The sequence below is a fragment of the Monopterus albus genome, unplaced genomic scaffold, assembly GCF_001952655.1.
Source record: "Monopterus albus unplaced genomic scaffold, M_albus_1.0 scaffold44.1, whole genome shotgun sequence".
NCBI lineage: Eukaryota > Metazoa > Chordata > Actinopteri > Synbranchiformes > Synbranchidae > Monopterus > Monopterus albus.
Window position 1 is genome coordinate 473,202 of NW_018127924.1, and position 14,088 is coordinate 487,289.

Genomic DNA, 14,088 nt, shown 5'->3' on the forward strand with positions numbered 1-14,088 from the left:
CGAGAGTAGCAGAAATGACTCTCACAACTTTAGTAGAGATGGGAACTTATGAAACCTTTCTCAAATTCAAATTCAAAGGGGCTTTATTGGCAAGAAAGTTTCACTAAACAATGCTGCTAAAGCATCAAAACACAATTTATAATTTTATTTATACATATTTACATATTTGTGCATTTAAAAAGAAATAAAACACACTGCTATGTATTAATAATATAGGCCTGTGTACAGTATATCGTTTGTATGCTGTTGTCTAGGACTAGGTCATTCACTATGAATGTAAAAGTAGTAGAAAAGTAGAAGTAAAAAGTAAAAGTAGAATAAAATGTAAAACTGCAATGAAACACCAATGTACAAACAGTACATGAGTACAATACTTAAATACTGTAAATGCAGAATTTATTGTGGAGTTGGCAAGCATTATAGCTACATTTTGCTCTATTGTTTTTCTCATTTATGATTTGTCCCAAAGCCAATAAACTGAATTAAATTTCTACAAATTAATAACATGTGATTAGCTGACCCATAATGACAATCACAAGCAAAAAATAGCAAATGGATCTATTTGTAAACACAAAATGAAATACTCTTTACTCAATGTAGTTTTTCTTCATTGTAGTTCATTTTGAGTGTTTCATTCTGACATTTTTGGCAGTAGTGGAACATTGCCCAAATACCTTTTTACAAATGAGTGTCCTGTATTCAGAATGACACCTATGAGTATTATCTATAATATTATTAGATTTTAATACTGATGTTTTAATGTGTAAGGATCATTTCAATAGCTTATTGCAGCTAGTGAAGTTGAGCTAATTGTACTATGTATTTTACTATTATGTAATTTATCCATAATAGTGCATCATATGCCTCTAGTATAGTTTCATCATATATTTTATTAAAATGTTTAATCTGTAGCAAGGTATAATATTTTATATTAGTGAAATGTAGGAGAAACTAGCAAATGAAAAACATTCAGGTAAAGTAGGCTACAAGTCAGTGGTGGAAGAAGTACTTGACTCCTTTACTTAATTAAGTAAAAGTAGAAATATTACAATGTAAAAATCAGTTACAAGTAAAAGTCAAAGCCCACATTCCAAATTTTAGTTAGGTAAAAGTACACAAGCATTGTAGGCTACTTCATATAGGGCCCAATGAAAGTACAAGTAGGCTATATTATAACTATTTATACAACTGGTAAACATGAAGCAGTAATTTCATTACCTTATATGAAGAACTTTACATATACTGGGTAGCTTGTCGTGAATGTCCCAATGGAAACCAGTAGAGTTTTATGATTATACAGTATTTTGTTTTATTAGTTACTAGTTATTGAATAAATGTAATGGAGTATAATTCCTACAACAGCCCACAGTATGCGCCTCTGAAATGTACTGAATTCAAAATATGAAGTAGGCTAAATGGAAGTACCCAAGTACAAATACCTCAAAACTGTACTTAGGTTCAGTACTTGAGTAAATGTAATTAGTGACTTTTCACCGCTGCTTATGGAAGGTTTTCTATCTTATTTTAATCATATGCAAATTCAGGCGTCCACCCATAGACTACATGGGGCAGGTCTCCTGTGAAGAGATAATTATTTTGATATTAGCCTATTAGGGTAACATGTCAGTAAAAAGTCTAAACTTGGACTGGACAGACTAAAATGAAGGTGGCAGGGATCCTGTGTGGCTGTCGTGTGTCAGTGCGTGTAACATGACTCGGAGCGTCACAGGCGGAAGGTCACGGAGCAGCGGAACGGAGCGGAAGCGGGAGTAAAGCGCCTGTCCGCCATTGTGGAATATGGTAGGGGATATTCCAGTTAGACGCTAGTCAGTTTCAGATTGACTGATTACGACCATCTGTGGCAAGACCGTACACGTCGATTTTCGCCTCCTCCACGAACACAAAGCTACGGCTTGTAAGAGTCAGAAGAACCGGACCATCGAGAGCGCACACCAGGAGGAAAACGTCGCCTTGTAGCGGTTACAGAGTGGTTGGACAACCCGAGAGACGAGCCAGGAAAGGACCCAAGTACAGGGGGAAGTCGTGGACAGTCTCACAAACAGCTATCAGTTTCGGTTCCTGGAGGATGTCTGCGACCACAGTCGATCAGGTTCGTGTACTAGCAGCTGAACGGCGCTAGCATTAAATTAGCCGTGCGGCGAAATTAAACTTTGCCGACAACAGTTGGATCTGGCTTGGCATGTGGCTCAAACGGGCTAAAAAGTCTTTGGTGTGAGATAGCTATTGGTTGTAATGTAGGCCGACTGTACTGCCGACGAAGTCGAGCTGTAGCCGGTTGCCAATGCGGCACCGTTTACTGGATGTCAGAGCGTTTGACATCCGGTCAGTGACGGGAAGCAACATGCGGCTGATGATGGCTTCAGTCTGAGGTCAACGTTATTACACTGCTGGTTGTGGTTTTCATGTAGGATATAACCAGCACTCTGTTTGTTTGTCTTGATTTGACAACTGACTCATCTCCTCCGCCTGTGCTTCTCATTATTTCAGAGACCTAAAGGACAAGGAAATAAAGGTATGTTTCTAATAGTAATTTTTAAATGGTGCAGGTGTTTTATTTAAAATTAACCAACATGCTGTCAGGGCATCTACTGATACTGTAGCCTAAACTGCAGTTTAATTAATGCAGACTTAATTGTGTTTAGTTTAATTTCCTGAGTGAACTCCTCAGCCAGAAATCTTGATATAGAAACATGCTATATAAATAAACTTTATGTATTGTGTGTTATGTTACGTTACACTTGTCATGTTTTCTATTTAACTACTATGTACCCAGGAAAAAAAATGTTTTCAGCTGACAACTTGAGTTTTATCTAGTTGGGAATCACATATGTGATGACTTAATGTCCTCTCTTTCCACCCTTAGTGCAAAACGGATCAATGCATCAAAAGGATGGCGTGAATGATGATGATTTTGAGCCTTACCTAAGCGGCCAGACAAATCAGGTATGTCACACTGTCATCTGTTCAGTGTTACAGTTTGTACTTATGGACAGTACTTGGCCTGTAACTTCATACTGTTGGCAGATGGATGGAATATTTGAGGTGTCAGCCATGTACCATATCACTACTGTTGTTCCAGTTTGCTTGAGATTTTCTTGTTTATTCTAAAGATTTGAGATGTTCCTAGATTGAACTCCCTACAGTATGTTGCTGATTTCTTAATTGTTTCTGCACAGTGCATTAACTGATGTCCCTCTTTTCTGTACAGAGTAGCAGCTATCCTCCAATGTCTGACCCCTACATGCCCAGCTACTATGCTCCATCCATTGGTTTCCCTTACTCTCTGGGAGAGGCTGCTTGGTCCACAGCAGGAGACCCTCCTATGCCCTACCTAACTACCTATGGACAGATGAGCAACGGCGAGCCACACTTCATCCCTGATGGCGTGTTCAGCCAGCCAGGTGCCCTGGGGAACACCCCTCCCTTCCTCAGCCAACATGGCTTCAATTTCTTCCCTGGTAATGCAGACTTTTCCACCTGGGGTACCAGTGTCTCTCAGGGACAGTCAACACAGAGCTCAGTGTACAGCAACAGCTATGGGTATGCCCCCAGTTCACTGGGTCGGGCCATCGCAGATGGACAAGCAGGCTTTGGAAGTGACACCCAGCTCAGTAAGGTGCCGGTACTGAGCAGCATCGAGCAGGGAATGACAGGGTTAAAACTGGGTACAGACATGGTGGCAGCTGTCACCAAAACTGTGGGCTCACCCTTAGGAGGCACTGCAGGTATGAGCAGTATGGTAGCCAACAACCTCCCTCCATCTGTCAGCTCGTCCGGACCTAAAACTGCCTCCTGGGCAGCCATTGCCAAGAAACCGGCCAAGCCACAGCCCAAGGTCAAACCCAAAGCCAATATGGGGATGGGTGGAGGCGCCACCATTCCCCCACCCCCCATAAAGCACAATATGAACATTGGTACTTGGGATGATAAGGGCTCTCTGAACAAGTCCCCATTAGCTCAGACTATGATGCCACCGCAGCCTCTGGTGCAGCAGCCTCTCCTAGCTCAGCCCCAGCCCTTACTGCAGAACCCTTTGCCCCCTCAGCCTCAACACCAGCCTCAGCACCAACACCAGCCCTTTCAGCTCCAGTCTCTTCAGTCCCCCCAGCAACCCCAGCCTCTGCCCCCTGGCCCTCCACACCTGCATCTCCCCTCTCAACCCGGTCCCCCACAGCCTCTTCACCATCAACAACCCCAGCAGCCTTGCCCGCCTCCCAACCGTTGGGTGGCTCCTAGGAACCGGGGTGAGGGCTTCGGCCTGGGTGGGGGAGTCCCACTCAGTGCCTCCCCTTGCTCTGGTGAAGTGCATCCCATGCTGGAGAAACTCCGTGCACTTAACAACTACAACCCCAAAGACTTTGACTGGAACTTGAAAAACGGACGTGTTTTCATTATCAAGAGCTATTCAGAAGATGACATCCACCGCTCAATCAAGTACTCTATCTGGTGTAGTACAGAACATGGCAACAAGCGCCTGGATGGCGCCTACCGCTCACTGGGCAACAAGGGGCCTCTGTACCTGTTGTTTAGTGTCAACGGTAGTGGGCACTTCTGTGGTGTGGCCGAGATGCGCTCGCCAGTGGACTATAATGCCTATGCAGGTGTCTGGTCTCAGGATAAGTGGAAGGGCAAGTTTGAGGTGAAGTGGGTTTTCATCAAAGACGTGCCCAACAACCAGCTGCGACACATCCGGCTGGAAAACAATGACAACAAGCCAGTGACCAACTCCAGGGACACTCAAGAAGTGCCTCTGGAGAAGGCCAAACAAGTGCTTAAAATTATCACCACTTACAAGCATACCACCTCAATCTTTGATGACTTTGCACATTATGAGAAACGTCAGGAAGAGGAGGAGGCTCTGAGGAAGGTGAGATAAAGACACATAAAAGCCCTGTCATCTGTAAAAAGCTTGCTGGTATGTATGGCACAGATCACTGTAGTTACCCTTTAATTCAAAGGGAGGGTAATTTCCACTGAGTAAGTAGTACTTTGTGCTGTAGCCAGGCTGTAATCAGCTGATCTTGCTTCACCTGCTCTTAGCTGAAGGTTGTAACATCCTGTTGCTGAATGAACGGTCTGGCATAAATTGAAGTTCCCAGAGGCCTGTCAGCAAATTGACATGCCACCATTACTCATCAGCAGGTTCAGGAATCCTTGATTCCTCATCAGCAAACTTTTGCTGTCGTGATTGTGTTGATCTGCCCAAATGGAGTTACTATAGATTCATAGAAGTTTCCTGAAATAGCCCACATTCCTGGCATTCCTTTTCTCAGACAAAGGCAGACGAAGTCTCTGATCTCCCTCTGAATGCCAAGCCTCTCTGCTCTCCACAGGCTCCTCATGCTTTATTAGCCTTGAATACAAGCCCTCGGCCTATAAAGTGGCTGCCCTGTGCCAAGTTGGCACAGTTTATCTTGTATATTATCAAGAGCTGAATTTGAACATTTCCTAGCAAAGTACATGATAAAATGCACAATTATTATATTTGTCTGCATCCACACTGTGGAAGCCTGCACCCTCGGAGGAGAACCTAAAAAATGTAGCAGTGGTAATAATGGTGGTGTACCGTACATGTTAGTCTTAAGTAGTAAAAACTCTGTGGGTTGCTACTGCAGTGCAAGAACAGCAGCCAAGGAGTGAATAACATGTTGTCATTGGTAGCACTCTGCTGCATCCATTCTCAGATTCACCACTATGCTAATCTAATTGCATTTAGACAACCCTCAAGACCCACTCCCTCTGTTTCTCCCACTCCCCCGCTGCTGGTGCTCCATTGATACTGTATTGCCTCGTCATTGCAAACCTTGTTAATATGCACTGGGTTACTGTCTCATAAATATTTCAAGTCAGTGTTGTCAGGCTTCTGAAAACAACCTGTCAGTTGAAAGCTCATTTCGTCCTGTGTTGTGCAGATGTTGCACGGTGCTGCTTTGTAGCCCTGACCTCCTGCATGTCAGGATCGGCCCGGCTGAGGCCTCACCCTGCTTCACCTGACAAGGTTAATTGTTAACTATTGTTTGGCCTGTCCTTCTCCAATGTTGACAAGTGTCAAATCACCACAGCTACCTGTACTATAACACACTCCCAAAGTGTTTTTATTACAATAACACTGGATCTAAATGTTGTTGCAGGATTATATTGGTGTAACTAATTTGGCAAGTAATACATACAAGTCAGCTTGTATACTGTAATTCATGGCATATTCAGGAGAATGCCAGTGTGCTGTAATCATTACTGTTGTATCACACTAGAAAAGTGATTTTGGCACCAGGTTTTATGATGTGAAAAGCAGATAGAAGATTGAACAAAGAAACTATAAACACTTTTTGTCTGCCCATTTTATGAGAAATAGATTAGTTGGTATTCAGTTTCTGTCATTCAGTTGCTTTGCCAGGATTAGAATTAGTTATAATTCTCAGGTGTATGTGATCAAATTTAAACTGTTATGACTTGCTGAGGTAAAAGGTTTTGTTAAGACAGAATTTTACACAGGTTTCTGTGCTCAGAGACCTGTCATAGGACACTTCTCAGACCACTGACATGGACACCTACTCCTCAAAGAGGAAACTGTTTTCACTGAAAAATGGTACAGAGTCAGCCTGAAAGTCTAATCTGTGACAGCCAGCGAAGAACGCTGGGTTATTTTGACTTCCTTGTTTTTTTTTTTTGAGGATTTTACCTGCACTTTTACAGCTTTAGTGAGAAATTTGCTGATTAGCAGCAGTCCTCTTTTCATGTGATCCATGACACACCCTAGAATTAAAAATAATAATTTATTTTAGGTGCATTGTGATTACTCATGTTTTTTGAGTGTGCATGGTGTCAGGCTTGTGATTATCCATGGCCAAATCAGAATTATTATGACTGATTGTAGTGGCTGTAGTCTCATTCCTTAAGTGTAAATAGAGCTGAACATTTTGCTTAGTACACACTTGAGGCTTTCTCTGTCTTTCTTACAAAGAATACTCTCTTTTCTCTCTGCCTTGGGTATTCTAACTCTAAACAACTCCTGTTTTTTCTCTTTCCAGGAACGCAATAGAAACAAACAGTAACCTTCGAGCGAGCTCTGCTAGAACTGCAACACTAATGATGTAGGACCTTAACTAAAAATTTGCCTAACCACAAGGAGGAAAGGCTCTCACAATCTTTCCACTGAAGATGACAATGTATCTGAACACTTGAACATGACAGTAAATGGACTCATTTGTATCACTTGACCGGTGCATCAAACCCTATGTTCCTGTTTCACTATTACACCTACTTTTGAAAACTGTCTTTAAAGCATTTTCAGTCCTTCTAAGCAGCCTCTACCAGTACCCTTAACCCTCTTAACTGTTGTTCTTTCTCTTTGATTTTGTTTGTGAGCAACTAACTGACTGACCGAAGATTTCACCGGACTTGTTTCTAATTTCTTTTTAATGACTCAAATGTTTGGAGTATTGGTGAGCTTCATCAGCTCCTAAAGAGAATTAAAGATGAATTGATATAAATTGATATTGTACTTGAATCTACATTCATCCATCTGGTCCTCCTCAGACAGAGGCTATGGGTGATTGATGATTGAAGTGGGAAACAGCCACAATCACATGGCAATCATAAGATGTGTCCTCCCTCTACCTGTTCCCGTCATTTCTGCATCGGTTTCTGTGTACCAAAAGATTAAATTATGCAGCAGGCAGGCGAGCGCCAGCTAGTGCACATGTTTGTTTTTCTTCTGTCTTGTGATAATGTCATTCTGAAGTGCATTTGTATGAGGAGAAACCTGCTGCCTTGGTAGAACTAGCAGTGTTCTGCTTGGGCCTTGTGGGTGATTGTCTTTGCTCTGACATTGATGTACTCTACCGTACCTCAGGTTCAGTGAGACTGTCTGTCCTCAACAACTCATAGTAGTTTTGGGAGAACCCTCTTGTGCTCAGCTTGACTGGGGTTCCCTCAAAACAGCTAGACATCAAACTGCAGTTTTCTCCTCTAGATAACTCACTAACTAAATAAAAATTACCCATGTTTAGCGCAAATGCTGTTGTGTATTTCTCATAGTTTTACCTTTTTAATGTATTACTTCAGTGCTTCATATTACAGTACCACAGTATTCATATCATCAGTATCAGTGGCTCCAAATGTGTACTGTATATACAGTATCACATTTGCTTTGCATTTCAAAATAGTGTGGACAATTGGTGTAAAGTATATTAGTACCAGGAGGCGCATGCTAAATTAGTCTTGTAGATGATGTCACATCTATGTCTGCAATGTGGGAGGCAGCACTACCAACATAAAAAGGACTATTAACACCAGTCAAATGCTGTAGGTAGTTTAATCGCCTTTATTTGGCCAGGTATGTTACACACAAGGAATTTGTTTCTGGTACAGAACCGAGGCAGCCATCTGCGGTGCCAACTCAACCGATGGCTCTAACCAGCGGGGGCAACTTGGGGATTCAGCATCTTGCCCAAGGACACTTCGACACGTGCACTGCAAGCACCGAGATTCAAACCTGAGGCCCTCCGGTTGGGAGATGACTGCTCTACCCACTGAACCACAGTTGCCCCCAGGTCCACTGGTGGTAGTTGTACTTGAGTATTTTAAATTTGTCACTTTATATTACTACTCCACTACATTTAAGTGGCAGTTATTGTGCTAATTAACTACAGTACATATATTTGACACTGTAGTTTATTTTCAGACCAAGAGGTCACAAAATTTCAATATTTTAATCATAGAATCTATATTTCACTTTTACATATAATATACAGAAGTTTAAGTTTTTGTCATTACAGTATGTGTGACATACAATCCTATAAAACATATTTAAGATGATCTGCATCTCACCTGGACTGTGAACAAGAGCAGACAACGAGGGCAGGAGGCTGTGACCTGAAGCTGCAATCAAGATGGACAGTTTAGGAACTTTCTGCTACAGCGTGGGAGCCAAGGGGGTTAGCTTCACAAAAGAGACCCGAGCTCGCTGAGTAGCAACAAAAAATCATGTTTGGATGGTCGCAAATAATGGTTTTTAATTTTAAGAGGACATCCTGCATAATGATAACATTTATTTACAATCCTTTAAGTACATTTAGCATATGATACCTCTGTATCTCAGTTCAGTGAGTGAATAAGCTTGTCTGGTTTGACAAGGCTCAGTTTCAACCACCATCAAGATGTCAGACTTGGAGTGTGCTCTAACAAACATTGAGATGTACTGCATGTACCACTCGTGCATGGCTACTGCACAGACCAGTGGGGGGAAACTTTGATACCATAGCGCAAGAAATGATTAGAAATTGTTTGAGAAACTTGAAAGTGACAGTCTCCTGGCTGCTACAAACCTGACAACAATTCCATTTTACATTTAGATGCAGCGTCCTGTAAGAAGCGATTGCAGCCATTACACTAGGCTGTTGTATAAAGCGCTGATGTCTACATGATGTCAGAGTTTATAGAACAAAGTGTGATCCAAATGGTAGCCTTACCACCAGGATTCACTTACCAGTACTTCCACATTAACTGCCCGGCCTTTAAATAGACACTAATACTAATGAGTTGCCATCAAACAACACAGCTCCAACATCAACAAGTAACATGGAAGCTCCTTCTCCCCACTCTTTGTTTCCTAGCACTTCCAAATGCTGCTGTACACAATAAATATCATGCAAGTGATTTTATGCACTTAGGATGATGCAAGTCCTCATCCTCTGTTCCACCTACAACCACTCAGCTCTGCTGATCAATTACTCTGTATTTCACGCACACAGTCAAATTCAAATTGTGACAGCATAGTTTATTGTTGGCCCAGTTTGATACTCGCCATTAGATTTCCCCCCCTCCACTGATATTTTTAAGACCCACCTTTCCTTAACCTTTTGATTATTTTTCAGATATTTTATGCTTTTATTGAATCTCTTATTCTCTCTTTTATGTTTTGTTTTATAGTATTTTCCATGTGTTTTATTTGGTTTCTAATTGTCAAGTTGTTTAGTGATCTCTTTTGTTTTTAAAGCACTTTGGTCAACATTTCCTGTTTTTAAATGTAATATATAAATAACTTAACTTGACATATATCAAAAGCAAATGCCATGGTTTTATTTGCAGGTTTATGTTTTTGTTCATAATCTCTGTATACATTTATTTTCACTTCCTGACCACCAGAGTGCGCCACCATATCATGTTTTTTCAAATGTCCTCAGCTCCACAAATCCTTTCCTGTATGCAGATAAGCCCTCTTTCTTCTCAAGCTCTCCAGCTCATACAGACACAACTATACCAGGATGAGTATTACTTGTGCTTCCACAGCTTTTTGGAGCAATTAATGCCTGCTCGCCAAGCTGTGCAGTGAGAAGCAGAGAAGAGAGGGGGATAGAGGATGTGAGCAGGGAGTGAAAAAAAATCCCCCTTTATGTTTGTCAAGGAGGAAGAAAGAGCTATAATTATAACATTGGAGGCTTTGGATGGCAACTTCTCTTCTCTGTGTGTTAATTTGTACATCCATGAGGTTTTTGCAGGCAGCTTTTGAAAAGACCTCATTCTTCCTGCCTCCGTTTGTAGGCGAACACAACAGGCAAACTGAGTAAGGAACTTGCTATTTATTCGCTTCACAATGCCCTCACAATTACTGGTTGTGTATGATGGTGCTGAGATGTAGAAATTCTCAAATAGGCAAAACAATGAATTAATTAGAGACCTCTGATGTGATGTTGATTTTACCTTGCTCCCTGAACTGGTGAAAAGTGCAGGATGATAACATATAGTCTCAAATCTATTTACTATTCTGTGAAAGAAGCACACAGGAAAATATGAACTACAAGCTTCTTTCATTCTGGTTCAATGTTTGTCATGTTCTTATAATTTAGGGCTCAAAGTAACTGGACTTTAATGTTACCAGCAGTTAATGTGACTCCCAAGCCACAGTGGTCAGAGCTGCTCCAAGAAAGTGCCAAGCAAACCTTTCATTTTTCAAACCTTCAACGTGTCCTTCTTGCAGAAGGATTCAGTCGTGTGAAGATGAGAGAGAAGGAGCAGCGTCTGCTTAGTAAGCTGAAATGCCTTTGAAGTTTCAGTCACACTGAAGACTCATCAACACATGGCTCAAGGCAAGGTTAGGGCAAGTCTCAGGGTTGGCACTTTCTCAGTGTTTTTGAAGGTTTTCATACTCTGGGGCCACAACACGTCACTCAGTATGTTCTCGCAGAACATTAATCCTATTGATGACTACATAAACTGGCACTCAGTTCATCAGAGGAACCAGAAATCATTCTGAATATATGGTATATTTCTGTTTTTCTCATTAGCATTGTATGATGCTGCCAGTGAAAGGTGAGCAAAATAACTGAAATGTTAATGCATCAACAGTAACAAATGTGGCAGAACTGTCAGCTGAGTCCTATACTGATGATTCAAGGTAAAATAATCATGTTTTATTTTTCATTTGGGAAAAAAAGGGTTTTGACAGTAATGTCTAAGTTTTCTTCCAGCTCTTTTTCAAGGGTTCTTGGTTGCTATGGTTATATCATTATGTATGAACTGAAGGTGGAGGCTGAGCTTTTTGCTGAACACAATTATATGGCACCCTCTTTGAATGTTATCACCCCATTAGAGGGCCGTTACAAGTTTGGCATAGATGTGAGTTAGTACAGCCCTTCTCCACCTCCTACGTATCTCAGTAGGCCGTTGTCATGCGCCAGACCTTCATCGCCATGGTTACAATAACAAACACAATGTATCCTGTTTAGGCAACAAAAAGTACTTAGGTTTAGATAAAGATCATGGTTGGGTTAAAATAAGTACTTACTAAAATAACAATATTGACTATCACTTTGAAACGGTAACATAGCTGATCTGTTGTCCCACCCATCCAGCCCAACTGCCTCTCTATATTTGTATAACATGTATAAATGATATACATCTTCTGGTTTACTGGTAGGTACAGTTTGCCCCTTCTGAAGCATAATTAGGGGTGTAAGAAAAATTAATAATGACCATTTAATGGATTGATAACATTCAAAATGGCTGACCAGATCTAGATCTAAGCTGAAAACGACCTATACTGTATATATTAAAAGATAAATGAGTGGCTTGCATCCAATATTTTTTTCCATATTGGCTTTGTATACAGATCATGACTAGTGCAAATAATTATCAAGGAAATGACATTTTTAACTTTATAGATCTGCATGGTGCTATTGTCTCCTACCCACAGGGAGGCACCTGTTAACATTTCTATATGCCTCTCTCTCTCTTTGGATATGGTTAAAGCACATGTACTGTTCATTCCCTAACACCACTAAGAGAATTTAGGCTCTTTAACACCTATTTTGTTTCACTATAGTCCTCAACTATAAGAGTTAGTGAGAAGTAGTAGTAAAACTGTGCACAATAACATTTACTTCACACTTTGACACAGTATGCACAATCCTTTGAAACTATAAGCAAATAGAAAGTAAGCTCGAAAACAACCAAACTTCAAATTAAAGGAGCACTCCTGTGGTTTAGTACTACATTTCCATCAAGCTGGGGGAGTCACAGAGGACAGAAGAGCAGCAGAGGCTGAAAAATCCCCACTAGACCCCTTAAATGCCCACTTGACTTTCTTTAAAGATAAACTAATGAAAAACATTAGAGTAAGGTACAAGCAGGCCTAGAGGACACCTGCTATAGTTTTTATTCACTAATTTCCTTAAGGTTATTATTCTACATTGTCCTGTTAGGGAACTTGGCTACACCCAGCACCAGGCCTCATAAATATAAATCTTTAATTTATGGCACAGATGAGTAAAATATATGAACTGAGGGAATGAGAGAAAGCACTGCATCAACTCCTTTGGTACCACATCTATACTTCATAACTGGAATGCAGCCTCTATTATACTGTGGAGAAGATGACTGGAGACGCACCGACTGTGGCCAGGTTGCTTATTGAATTCAAATGTTGGAGTGTGTCCTGTGCTGGGATGGTGTGTTCAAGCCAAGGTTTTGCATCACAGGGGGTATTGTAGAAGGGGGGAAAAAAAATCTAAAATGTAATGCATTTGAAATGAAAAAGGTGCTCAGGAATGAAATACGACATGCTGGCTGTTGAGGCCTGGAGCCCTGGGAGTCACCGTCTGGGACTCTGTACTCAGCCTTATATGTGCAAACACTGTGTATAGGTTGAGTGTGTAATGTGATGCAGGTTTCCTTTGCTACTTCCTATTCCACCCTCCTGTTCAGGCCTGATGGAGATTAAGGGCCATTAAAGGCTCTCTGCAGCATCTGCAATTTACATTGATCACATTGACTCAACACACTGTAGCCAATGATCTAATTATAAGTGTTATACCTCCATCCTTATTCCTCCCCCTCCATCTTCTCTCCTCCTTCCACATTCCCTATCTTCTTCCTCTTGCCAACCAGTTCAAAATTCTCTGTGGGGTTTGTGACTCCCTCTGCTGATGTCAGCACTGGGGCATGCCCAGATAGCCCGAGCTCCCTTGAAAAGCCTCTGAATATTTGCTTGTGTGTCTGTTTGTAGTTTTGTCTTTTGACCCCAACATCCGTTTGCGCATAGTAGGCTGCTGTTCCTAGCTTCTGTGCTCTCACCATCTCAGTCATCTTTAAACACAGCAGGGTTATGATGATTTCTGAAAGAGAGAGATGGACCAGCTGTAGCCCAAAGAGCTAAATAAGTTGAAACAGCCTGAGAAGCATCAACTCAAACCCTCCCAGCCCCCACCACTCCAAGCATCATGCCTCTTATTGCTTGCATGGTCAAACAGCCCACTGGGAGCTTTTTGTGAGACCACTGCAGTTATTAGGATTGACACTGTTTTATGGAAATTTTCTTTGTTACTGCTGTTTCTGGGGGATTCCCACATAACTGACAGCAGTAACAGCTGTGCGATAGGAGTTTCTCTATGTCCCGGTTCTATCAATGAGCCGCGGTATCGAGGGATTCACTGGACCCAAAACAACAAGGACACAAAACAGAGAGAATAATAGAAACTACATCACATCACAGCAGGATGAATTACAAAGACAAATAGGCTGGATTTCACTTATGAGACATATCGTACATTTTAAAATGTAGTAAAGGAA

At 41.4% G+C, this 14,088-nt stretch overlaps 2 protein-coding genes across 2 annotated transcripts in view; one reads left to right on the forward strand and one right to left on the reverse strand.

Moving 5' to 3' along the window:
• abhd10b (abhydrolase domain containing 10, depalmitoylase b) overlaps window positions 1-1,789 on the reverse strand; it is a 6,473-nt gene extending 4,684 nt beyond the window's left edge. Inside the window, exon 1 of the mRNA XM_020599984.1 lies at window positions 1,728-1,789. Coding sequence (XP_020455640.1) covers window positions 1,728-1,789 — 62 coding nt within the window. The remainder of the gene's footprint in view (window positions 1-1,727) is intronic.
• On the forward strand, window positions 1,657-8,036 carry ythdf3 (YTH N6-methyladenosine RNA binding protein F3). The gene is made up of 5 exons (XM_020599961.1): window positions 1,657-2,110; window positions 2,509-2,533; window positions 2,885-2,964; window positions 3,230-4,888; window positions 7,050-8,036. Exons 1-5 carry the CDS (start codon window positions 2,087-2,089, stop codon window positions 7,071-7,073), a joined length of 1,812 nt encoding a protein of 603 aa, XP_020455617.1. The 5' UTR covers window positions 1,657-2,086; the 3' UTR covers window positions 7,074-8,036.
• Window positions 8,037-14,088: the final 6,052 nt, after the last annotated feature.